The sequence below is a fragment of the Pongo abelii genome, chromosome 21 (genome assembly GCF_028885655.2).
Source record: "Pongo abelii isolate AG06213 chromosome 21, NHGRI_mPonAbe1-v2.0_pri, whole genome shotgun sequence".
In the NCBI taxonomy this organism is placed as follows: Eukaryota; Metazoa; Chordata; class Mammalia; order Primates; family Hominidae; genus Pongo; species Pongo abelii.
In genome coordinates, this window is record NC_072006.2 from 54,875,432 (window position 1) to 54,887,769 (window position 12,338).

General features: G+C 42.1%; 1 protein-coding gene across 1 annotated transcript in view; it reads left to right on the forward strand.

The window, feature by feature from the left end:
- Positions 1–12,338, forward strand: part of PTPN1 (protein tyrosine phosphatase non-receptor type 1) — a 75,781-nt gene that overhangs the window by 44,312 nt on the left and 19,131 nt on the right. Inside the window, 2 exon segments of the mRNA NM_001131782.1 lie at positions 6,695–6,785; positions 10,196–10,296. Of these exon segments, the coding sequence (NP_001125254.1) occupies positions 6,695–6,785; positions 10,196–10,296 (192 nt within the window).

Genomic DNA, 12,338 nt, shown 5'->3' on the forward strand with positions numbered 1-12,338 from the left:
AAAATTTATTGAAAGCAAAAATAAAAATACATTATATTTATAACATAGAAGTAAAAATGTATGATAATAGCATAAAGGGTAAGTGGACAAATGCTGTTGTCGTATTTTTGGTAAAATGTACTATTATTTGAAAGTAGACCGTCATGAATTCAATGCATATTGTAAACCAAATAGAACACTAAAAAATGAAAATAAAGAGATATGGCTAAAAAAAAAAGAAAAACATTCAAAAGAAGGCAGAGATAGAGGAAAAAAGGAACAAAGATCAAATGAGTCAAATAGAAAGCAACTAAACTAGCAATATGGCAGATTTAAATCTAGCCATGTCAATAGTTATATTAAATGTAAATGTTCTAAATACCTGAATTAAAGGATGAAGATTGTCAGATTAGATTGAAAAAGCATGACCCAACTACATGCTGTCTGTAAGAAATTAGAAAAAGAACAAATTAAATCCAAAGTAAGAAGAAGAAAGGAAATAGAGTAGAAGTTAGTGAAGTATAAAACAAAGAGAAAGCAAATCAATTAAATGAAAAGCTGGTTCTTTGTAAAGATCAATAAAATTGATAAATTGCTAGCTAAACTGGCCAAGAAAAAAGAAAAGACATACAAATTAACAGTATCAGGAAGAAAAACAGAATTCAAAGGAGTATTATGCAAACTTTGTGCTAGTAAATGCAATAAGTTAGATGATATGGAAAAAAATGTGAACAATACAAAGCAGACTGTGGTTGCCCTTGGTGGCAGTAGGGGGGTGGGAGTGGAAGGTTGAATTGACTGGAACCAGAAGCACAAGTGAACTTTTTCGGGTGATGGAAGTGTTTTGTATCTTGGTTGCATTGATAGTTAAATGATTGTAGACATTGCTTAAAACTCACTGAACACTTAAGTGGGTATGTTTCATTATTTGTAAAATATACCTCAAAATCAGTTTTAAAAATGTTTTCAAGTACATACTTAAGAGCTTTGCATTTTACTCTGAGTATACCTTAATTTTAAAATCTATTTTTTAAAAGTATTATGTAGATACCTTTTATTTATCTAATGTCTTTATTAAATGACATCTCCACGTTTTCCTTCTTCCCTCTTTTTTTTTTTATTTCTCTCTCAGGCATGCACACACACACCAAAAAAAGTACATATGCATAATCCTTTTGGCTGAATAAAATCAGTTGCAACTGTTATTGACATTTTGGCCTTTATTTGCTCCGGGTAAATATTCGTTAGCTGAGTGGTTTATCTGTATCAGATATTTCTTACATCTTCATTCAGTCACACCAGCTGGACTGACCAGATTGTTTTTCACTTCAAGGGCAGAATTTGTACTCACTGCTGAATGCTTCCAAATGATAAGTAGAACAACAAATTTAAGACTTAGATTTTTACTTTTTCAGGGTTTTTTTTTTTTTCTGTGCTGTATAGCGTTTCCCTGAAAGCTTAATCTCATCTGTAAGTGATGCAGTGGATGTGTTACTATTGGATTAATTTATTTACTCTTAGGTAGGTTTGTAATCTGTCATCATGCTGTTGTTTTTTCGTGTGGGTTTGTTTTTGGTTTTGAGACCGGGTCTTGCTCTGTTGCCCAGGCTGGAGAGGTTAGAGTGCAGTGATGTGTTTATGGGTCACTGCAGCTTCAATCTCCTGGGCTCAAGTGATCTTCCTGCCTCAACCCCTTGTGTAGATGGAAGCACAGGTGCATGCCACCACACCCGGCTAATTTTTTAAATTTATTGTAGAGACGAGGTATCATTTTTTTGCCCAAGGCTGATCTTGAACTCCTGGGCTCAAGCAGTCCTCCCACCTCGGCTCCCAAAGTGCTGGGATTACAGACGTGAGCCACCACTCGAGCTCCATCATTCTGTTATTAGTTGCTCTCCAGTATGAGTCAAAAACTCTTACCTGCCCTTTTATAGTTTTATAAATAAATAAGCAGAATAGCAGAATGTGGACATTTTTTAAATCCAAATTGAATATGCACATGACTCAAGGAGTCAAATAGTACCATAATAGGTTTATGATAAAATCCAGTGGTTTGGCTGGGTGTAGTGGCTCACACTTGTAATCCCAGCACCTTGGGAGGCTGAGGCAGGTGGATCACCTGAAGTCAGGAGTTTGAGACCAGTCTGACCTACATGGTGAAACCCTGTCTCTACTAAAATACAAAATTACCCGGGCATGGTGGTGCATGCCTGTAATCCCAGCTACTTGGGAGGCTGAGGCAGGAGAATCGCTTGAACCTGGGAGGCAGAGGTTGCAGTGAGCCAAGATCGCACTATTTCAGAACAATTTTCCACAAGATCAGTGAGTGCTATCCAGTAGACGTATAATACAACCCACATACATGACTTTACATTTTCTTGTAGCCATAGTAAAAAAGGTCAAAAGAAGCAGATGAAATTAATAGCCTGGGCAACAAGGGCAAAACCCCATCATTTAAAAAAAAAAAAAAAATCTGGTGGTTTGCTGTTCCCACCTCAGACCATTTCTCTGGTCTTTCTCATCGACCACCACTCCCAATCTTTGTTCTGCTGATTGATTACAGCTTGTATATATCTCCATATTTCTAAGCAAAATGTTTATCTTTTTTAAATTTATAAATTCTTTTTATTATTTTTCAGAGACAGGGTCTTAACTCTGTCACCCAGGCTGGAGTACAGTGGCACCATCGTAGCTCACTGTAGCCTCGAACTCCTGGGCTCAAGCAGTCTTCCCGCCTCAGCCTCTCAGGTAGCTGAGACTACACTACACTACAGGCACATACCACCATGCCCAGCTCAAAATATTTATCTTTTGATACATTAATCGAGGCCATTATTAAGGTGGAGGATTTAGTTTTCTTAAACAGCCATCCCCTTTCTTTTCCTCCCTTCTGCTTCACTGCCCCCATTTTCCCAATGTTTTGCCTTTTGGTTAAATCAGTACTCATTGTTTACATTATTTGCCTCTGCACATAGTCACAGATAGTATTGTACTGTACTGTGTTTCTTTTTTAAACATTATTTCTGTTGTTAATAATTGACTTTTTAATTTTTTTCCTATTTTGTTTTTTAAAGAGATGGGGTCTTACTATATTGCCCAGGCTAGAGTTCAGTGGCTCTTCGTGGGCACGATCCCACTGCTGATCAGTACAGGAATTTCCACCTGCTCCATTTCCAACCTGGACCAGTTCACCCCTTCTTAGGCAACCTGGTGGTCCCCCATTCCCAGGAGGTCAGCATATTGATGCCAAACTTAGTGCAGACACCCGATCAGCATAACGCATGCAGCCCAGGACTCCTGGGCTCAAGCAGTCCTCCCATCTAAGCCTCCCGCGTAGCTGAGACTACAGACACTTGCCACCACACCAGGTTAATTTTTGTGTTTTTTGTAGAGGTGGGGTCTTGACATGTTGTCCAGACTCATCTCAAACTTCTCAGCTCAAGTGAGCCTCCTGCCTCAGCTTCCCAAGTAGCTGGGATTATAGACGCATGCCACCACACCCCATGATAATTGCCTTTTTTAAAAATTTGCATAGTTTTCTTTGTAGCTTTTGCTAATCTTCTCATATCTTCTTATAGCCTTACAGAATGATTTTCCACAAGATCAGTGAGTGCTGTCCAGTAGACATATAATACAACCCACATACATGATTTTACCTTTTTTTGTAGCCATAGTAAAAAAGGTCAAAAGAAGCAGATGAAATTAATAGTATCTTTTACTTAACCCAGTTTGTTCAAAATGTTATTTCAATAAATGGTCAATATTTAAAAACTTGAGATATTTTGCTTTTATTTCTTTCTTTTGTTACTAATTCTTCAAAATCCAATATGTATTTTACACTTACAGAACATCTCTTTTTAGACTGGCCACATGTGGCTCGTGGTTACTGTATTGGACAGACGGTTTCAGTTTCAAGTTTTTCCTTGGAGACATCCTACTTGAAATTTCCATTCTCCATGTATCTGGGTGGTTGTTCTATAGACTTGCCACTCACAGCTGTCATCTTGAGACTTTCTTTGCTTTTCTTCTCTATTGGATATTCAGTTTCCTGGATTTCAGGTCTTCTCATTTTCCTCTAGTAGTTTTGTTAGGTCATGGTTGGTATGGCATGGTTGGGATAGCGTGTTCACACAGCTATCTCGTGAGTCATACTCCTCCAATCCAGCCTGCTCGCTTCCCGTGTCTGTCATGCAGTTGTCACCCTGCTATCTCTCCCTCCAGTTTTTGCAGAAATTTCCTTTGTTTTCACTCTTGGGTCTTCCTCTCCCACCCCGCATGTGTCCTATATCTTTCTCTTTCTTGGTTTATTTCATCACTCAGGTGGAAAAGATGCTCCAGTGGATTACTGGGAAAAGGGGAGCATGGATGATAAAGGTATTGAGACCTTACACGTCAGGGAATTTTTTTTTTTTTTTTTTGAGACGGAGTTTTGCTCTTGTCCAGGTTGGAGTACGGTGGTGCCATCTCAGCTCACTGCAACCTCCACCTCCTGGATTCAAGTGATTCTCCTGCCTCAGCCTCCTGAGTAGCTAGGATTACAGGCACCTGCCACCACGCCCAGCTAATTTTTTGTATTTTTAATAGAGATGGGGTTTCACTGTTTTGGCCAGGCTGGTCTTGAACTCCTACTTCAGGCGATCCACCCACCTCAGAATGTTTTTATTGTCCCTTGTTATTTCATGACTGTTGGGCTAGGTATAGAATTCCAGAATCATTGTTCTTAGAATCTCGAAGGCATTGCTTCATTGCTGGCCAGCTTTCAGTGTTCTTGCAAAGTCTGAAGCTGTGCTAATCACCTCATCCTTTGAAAGTGAACTGTTTTTTCTTCCCAGAAACTTACAGAACATTCTCTTTGTCCGCAGAATTCTGGGATTGCAATTACTGTGCCTTAGAATGGGTCTGTTTTTATCATTATGAAGAGTACTGGATGGGTCAGGGAAGTTTTCTTGAATTACTTTTTGATGTTTTCTTTCCTTGTATTTTTTTTTTTTTTTTTGGCTAACTTTCTATTTTTTTTTCTTGGTTTACCTTCTTGGGCAGGGGGATTTCTTCTACTTATATTTGATTCTTCAGTTGAGCTTGTCATTCTTGCTATCTTGTTTTTAAGTTTCGAGAGACATCTTTATTTTATATAACATTCTATTCTTAATACATAGATGCAAGATCTTTTCTTTCTGAGTATATTAATATATATTTTAAATCTTTCTATTCTCTGCAGTTTCTTTCCTCCAAGGGTTGTTTGTTTTTTTTTTCTGGTTTTTTTGTTTGTTTGTTTTTATGTTAGAGACTTTCCTGTTATATCTGGTCATCAGTGGTATCTGCACGTGGTGGAGAGTAGGGGCTTATTGGAGTATGAGATCCTTGAGCAGGTGTAAGGAGCCTGTCAACACTGTGCTGGCCTCAGGGCCTCTAGGGAGGCTGCCAGTTGTGCACTCTGAGGATACCTTTTGGTCGTGCCTTTTGTCTGGTCAGATTATCTAGAGATGCTCTGCCTCCTGCCTGGAGGAGAGGGGTCTAGCTGCCAGCGGTGTGAGTGTCTCTTGGGGAAAAGAACTTGAGTTCCTGGTGTTTGGCTTGTGCATGGCCGCTTACCCCATTTTTGGTGGAGCGCTCACACCTTGTGCCAACAGTCTTGCTGCAGTTCATAGACCTTCTGGTTTACATTTTTCCAGAAAGTATGTCTTTAGATTTCTGCAGAAGTCTGAGGAGCATGGAAGGAGCTTGGGGAATGAGATGGCAATCCAGGTCTTCCCAGATGGCTCTACCTTTATCCCCTGCAGGGAATCCCACTCCTCCTTCCTGACTGGGAGCACAGCCAGAGCCTTGGGAGGAATCTGGAGTGGAAATCTCGGGCGGTCTGGCTTTCTTACTGTTCACTTGTAATTTTGCTTTCTCACAACTGCCAACCACTAATCAGCCTGATTTCCAGCTTCCAGAATTCTATTGCTGTTGTCTGCTCTCCTATTCCCACCGTAGGGGACGGGGCTGTCTTTTTTTTTTTTTTTTTAATTATGGTAAAATATACAAAACATGAAGTGTTCCATTTTAGCCATTTTTAGGTACACAGTTTAGTGGCAGTAAGTACATTCACGTTGTGTGTATTTGTTTTTTTAGTAATAAACAATATAAAATTATTGGGTTTTTTAGTAATAAATACAAATAAAAGATTGTTTAATGTGATTATCGTGGAATTTTAGGTGTGATCAGGAGCCATGGTGTAGTCTTCTGTTGAAACAGGGGTGATAGGATTTGTTTACCACCTCCTAGGAAAGCAGTTGGATAGTTTGTTGGCATAAAAGTACATTTTATCTATTTTTAATAATCGTAGCTTTATAGAAATTGCAGTTGGAACTCCCAGGCCTGGCATTCAAGGCTCTCTGAGATCTGGGCTACCCACCCATGTCCTCCAGCCGTCTGTCGCACCTCCTACTGCCCACTCACTGTTCCTGGCATGAGATGTGATCTCCAGCCCCCATGCCTTTGCTGTGTGGGGTGTTCCAGAGTGAATTGTCCCTCCTGTCTGTCTCTCTGCCCTCTTCCTCATCTTTCCATCTTTCTGCCCCACATCACTGCCTCCCACCCAAGGCCTGTGTACATACCTCTGAATTATCACCTTGCCTTTCCCATATTGCCCGGCTCTCTTTGATGTCTGTTTCTTTGCTGAGTCTTCCTCAGTGCCTGACAGTCAGTTAAATGTCTTTATTCTTTTTTGTAGGATATCCGACACGAAGCCAGTGACTTCCCATGTAGAGTGGCCAAGCTTCCTAAGAACAAAAACCGAAATAGGTACAGAGACGTCAGTCCCTGTAAGTATCCACATGGCTGGTACCAGTCTTGCTCTTCCTTTGCTGCAGGCCCTTTTAGTCAAGACTCCTTTCGCCTCGGGGTTTAGTATAATAATAAATCAACGTAGCAGAGGTTTATGACTCGATTGTTTCCTGTAGTAAAGGCATTAGAGACTTATAGTAATGGCTCATTTTTCCACCATTATACAAGGGCTCAGGTTTCAGTTTCTGGAAAATTCAGTGAAGTTCAAAGCACTTTTCTTAAGCTTTGACTGTTTTTGTGATGAATCATTTTCCTACCAGCTGAAGCAGAGTATAGCAGGCATAATAAAACCTTTTCTGGATGACTCAGCAGCAGCGTCATTAGGGCATGAGCACTGTGTTCCGCTGTAATGAAGCCCCGCACAGGCATTCATGGGTGGGCACTGTTGTCCCCTGCGCTGAATATGCAAGGCAGCTCTGCCTGGAGTCCCCACCGCCTCCACCCCCACCAACCTCGTCATTTTTCTCCCTCTTTCCTGCTGTTAGTTCTTCCTAGGATTGTCAGTGTGCCTGCTGGCCTGTGGCAGCCCTGTCCGCCTTCTGAGTGATTGGCTGTCAGTCTGCCAGTAGCTGAAAAGTAAATAACATGTTATAATTTGCATAAAGTAAGGAAAACTGGAGCTGAGTACAGGACTTGAACTGCGCCGTCTCCTCTAGGCCACAGAGGCCTTTTTGACCCCCTTCCAGGTCTTTAGACATTGTCAGGCAGCGAGGGGTCATAGCTGCCAATGTCTCCATGGTAGTACGCTCTGCCAAGGATGCAGAAGATTCTCCAGTCATTCCTCCAGTGGGCACTTGCTGCAGGTCCTGTGCCCATGGCTGGGAGTGGTGGCTGTCATTGTTCTCTGCCAGAAGGGTTAGCAGTGCATCCTGACCTGACTTATGTGGCGCCCAGATTCCTGGAAGGGGTCTAAAAATGGACCTAGACTTGGTGTAGAACGTGTGCCTCTTGGCCTGCCACCATGGTTCCCTGCCTGGTTTTGTGTGTCAGCTCTGCCACTTAAGAGCTGAGTGGCTTTGGGCAAGTTGTTCTCTCTCATAGGAGTGTGTGAAGATGAAGCAACATAAGCTGCTTAGCCCAGCGCCCAGTACCTCACGCAGACATAAGTGCTCAGTAAATGTTGTCTATGGTGGGGATGGTTGTCACCAACATCTGAAGTGCACTTCTAGGTCATCAGGTGACATGATTGGCGCCAACACATGGTACTCTTGATTTAGCACATCTCAGCTGAGGCACCTCATTGATATTTGTTTAAAAACAAAAACAAAAAACCTTGGTGATTCTGCTGTGAAGTCCTGGCCAGAAACCTCCAGACTGCTGATCAGAAAGCAACAGAACCATCACCGTTCACCTCTTTCACATGGTGCCAGGATACCCTGGGTCTCTAGCTTTTACTGTAGTTGCTCTAATTAGGGAATTATCTTGTCTTTAATATTTCTTTGCTACATTTTTTAACATTTCTTATCTAAATGGTTTTATGAATCAGTTTTACAGAGAAAAAAACCAGTATTTAAAATATTCTTCCAGGGGCTGGTCCAAGTACAGTAGTGTTTACAACTATGTGATCACAGCCAGTTACAGATTTCTTTGTTCCTTCTCCATCCCCCCTGCTTTACTTGACTAGCCAAAAAAAAAAAAAAAAAAAAAAAAAATACTTCCAGGGAAACAATTATCCAACTTTTTCACTCCTTTTATCTTCCTCTTATCTTCCTCCCCTACTCCTATCCTCCTCCCCTACTCCTATCCTTCAGTAGAAACAGTCATTTGCTTTGAAGGTTATGGGGGAGAATGAGTCAAGGCAGGTCACCTGCTGCCCAGCTCACAGTGCTGCTGGTGATGACAGCAGTCCACAGTTATAGGCACTTGCTGAACGAGGGGCTCTGTATACACCTCAGCTCATTGACTCTTCCCACAACCCTCTCGTCACCTACCATTTAGCAAGTGAAAAAACCAAGGCTCTGAGGTGAGTTGTTTGCCCAGAGTCACCCAGTGCTGTTTGAACCCACTCACATAACCAACCAATACCATTACATAATTTTTTGAGGTCTTTTATCTCTATGATCCACTTAAAAATTATCCAAGTATCTTTATTTGTACTAAGCCTCCATAATGAGAAACTGTTCCAGATGGTGGCTAGGTTTCAAAGACATCTCTCTTTGGAATCCTTCTTTAGAACAAAAAGCCCCAGACCACTTATCCCCATTCACGTCTCCTTTCCCCTTTGGACCTAGGGAGAAGGTACCATTTATGGGTGGTCACCTGAGTTTATTGTCCCTTGTGCTGTGCCAGAAGTAAAGGTCCCCACCTGCTCTTATTAGCTCTACTAACAGGATAAGGAAAGTGGCCCTCAGGGAGCTACTGCTTTTGTGACAAACAAATGATACAAGAAAAAAAAAGTGGCTTTTTAATTTTAGTGACCTGGGGCAGAACTTCCAAATGAAAGTTTATTTCTAAAAACTAAAAGGTACATTTAATATACTTTCAGTGTTTAGGTTTAAATTCTCTTTCAAATGTCTTTGTCATATGCTCTGAATTTTAAAAATTTAGAATCATTGAAGTTCATTATACTTGAACTTAAAAAAAAAAACCTTGTATAAAGGTCAAGGTATGACTTCATGCTGCTGTGTACTTAGGTCATTTAATCTTCAAACCACTGGATAGAGGTTAGGTTGAAGTTCGATCTTAAATCCTACCTACTGTAGCTCATTGTACCAGCAACAGCTGTAGGGACTCGGTGGAATTCATGGTGGGTTTTGTTCCCTTTTAAAGATTGAAGCCACCATATTTTCTGCCCTCTAAAAGTTTATGTCGGTCAGGCATGGGTGGCTCACGCTTGTTATCCCAGCACTTTGGGAGACTGAGGTGGGTGGATCACTTGAGGCCAGGAGTTCGAGACCAGCCTGGCCAACATGGTGAAACCCCATCTCTACTAAAAACACAAAAATTAGGCGAGCATGGTGACCTGCGCCTGTAATCCCAGCTACTCGGGAGGCTGAGGCAGGAGAAACATTTGAATGCGGGAGATGGAGGCTGCAGTGAGCTGACAACGTGCCACTGCACTCCAGCCTGGGTGACAGAGTGAGACTCGTAATAAGTATCACAACAAGATATGACCTGAGAACAGATTTCCCAGATAGGACATGATCCATGTTTTAATATGGCTTACCGCTGTTGCTTCGTAGTGTGAAGCTTCAGACACTTCCGAAAACCCTTTCAGAAAATCCCAGTCACCCCATACTGATGACTAATCTCAACTAAAACAGGGCTTCAGCCAGTGTGAACGCCCCTAATGCCACCAACTCACCTTTGCTTTTCCGTAGGGTGTGCGCCTGTATGTACGCCTTCAGCTTTTCCGGGATTAACCTCTGAGTTCTGGTTTGCCTTTCAGTTGACCATAGTCGGATTAAATTACATCAAGAAGATAACGACTATATCAACGCTAGTTTGATAAAAATGGAAGAAGCCCAAAGGAGTTACATTCTTACCCAGGTAAGCAGATTGTCTGAAATTTTTTTTTAATGTCAGTTTAAGAGTTTGAGAGTGCTGTTATCCACACCTCAAATAAAATCTGCCACATCCTTTAGAAGGTCAGGATTTCAGCATACCAAAAAGCAACAAGGAAGGGGGAAAAATCATCCTTCAAAGGTTCAGTTTGGTTGTAGGGAACACTAATCTTTTCTGGGAAGCATAAGATGACATTGATGGAAATGAGAGCTTATAGAAAACAACTTTAAAATGCCAGAGGTGCCTGTGTGGTCTGTTGGCAGAGACGGCAGAGCCATGGCTGGAGGAGGGTCTGTACCTGTGTTGCTTCCAGAAGTATTTGTCGTAGAGCACTTACGATGGCAAATCTAAGAACGTTAGCAGTAGACCAGGAATCTCTGTCCAGAGCCATTCAGAGTAGCTCAGCATGGTTCTCATTCTTTGGCCAGAAGAAAGGCATCATTAGATCATGTGAACAAGCATGAAAAATAACTTAAAATTTCTGTTGGCTTTTGGCATCTTTATGGAAACAAAATCCTGAAAGTGGTTTAATAATTGAGCCTCTTGTAAAACACTCAGTGGCATGTGACCAAAGGGTATCTGGGAAAGAGGATAAAAAGAGTTTCTTTTTAATTAATCTTCTCAAGTCTTAACTTGTTACCTGTAAGTTGGTCTAAAAAGACTGTGTTTCTCATTTTGTTTTTCATCATAATTTTTGTTTTCTCATTCCATATCAGCTTTCAGTCTTATATGGCTTTAGGCCATAGGGCGATTTTGAACATTGTAATTTTGCTTAATAATTAGGAAATTAAAATTCTGGGGAAGACAGAATGCTCTATGAAGAAAGGCTGCTTTGAGCAAGGAGCTAGGTCAGGGCGCGTTCAACTGAGGCCTTTCTTCACTGTCTTTCTGTCTTGTCCCAGTTCCTCCCCATTTATGACTAAAATCAGCCCAGATGCTTCTCGTCATCTGGGATGTAGAGCATCAGCCCAGCTGTGTTCAGTCCTATGGGGCCATTGAGTAAGTTCTTGGTGCATGGATACAGGGCAGGCCTTTACCAGGCCCTGAGCCCCTGGTCCTCCCAGCACCTCTGGGGTATTTAGGGGAGGCTGATGGGGGAGAGGGTTGATAAGGTGGGAGATGTCTGGGGATGAGGTTGAGGCAAAAGTGACTTCTTGAGGACTATGCTTTTTGGAGAAGTCAAATTTCCTACTTCCTGATTTCAGCCCTTCAACTCTGGTATGGAGTCAGGAAGCCCTTTAAATACCTGTTGTTGGGTGTATCATGTCAAGTGTTGCATTAGCAAATGACCATGTACACTTGTGCTGCTGTCCTGCCTATCCCGCATCCTAGCGCTTCCTTGGGACATGAGAAGCTCTGTCTGGTTTGTGAGGTGGCACTGGGGATGTCGAGAAACTGTTTACACAGTTTCCCTTTGCCCTGGGGATTTACTAAAGGAGTCGAGGCAGCCTGACCCCAAAGCATCACCCCTGGACACTATGACTGAAACATTTCCCCAGTGCCCAAACCAAGAACACCCTTCCCATTTTTTTCAGCGTTGTTCATTATGTAATAATACAAATCTCTCTTCTCATTTTTTAAAAGTCAGAAGTACAGAAGAGCAGAGAATAATGTCCAAGGGGCCCTCCTTCACCTCCCCCGTGCAGCGTCAGCTAAGTGTGGTGCGTGTCCTTGCAGATCTTAGGGGATTGTGATCCTTCAGACTATTCTAAACTGGGGTGGTGCTGGCAGTCAGGGAAGGCATGAAGGGAGTAGTGGAGAGCTGCAGTGACTGGGGTCTTCATGCCGGGGTGGAGAATGCAAGGCCCAGGTGGCCAGCCATGTGCCACGGGATTTCTGGCTGCCAAGAGCTGTTTGTCTGTTCACTGGGGAGGGAAGAGTTAAATGTAGTCTGCTTTTCTCCGAGTCCCTTCAGCACAGGGAGTGCTGACTTGTCTTGTTCAGGTAGTAAGTTCAAGATGAGCTTAGGAAAGAGAGAGGACACTGAGGGCTAGCATGGTTGAGCCAAGTGTGATGGGACTTAAAGG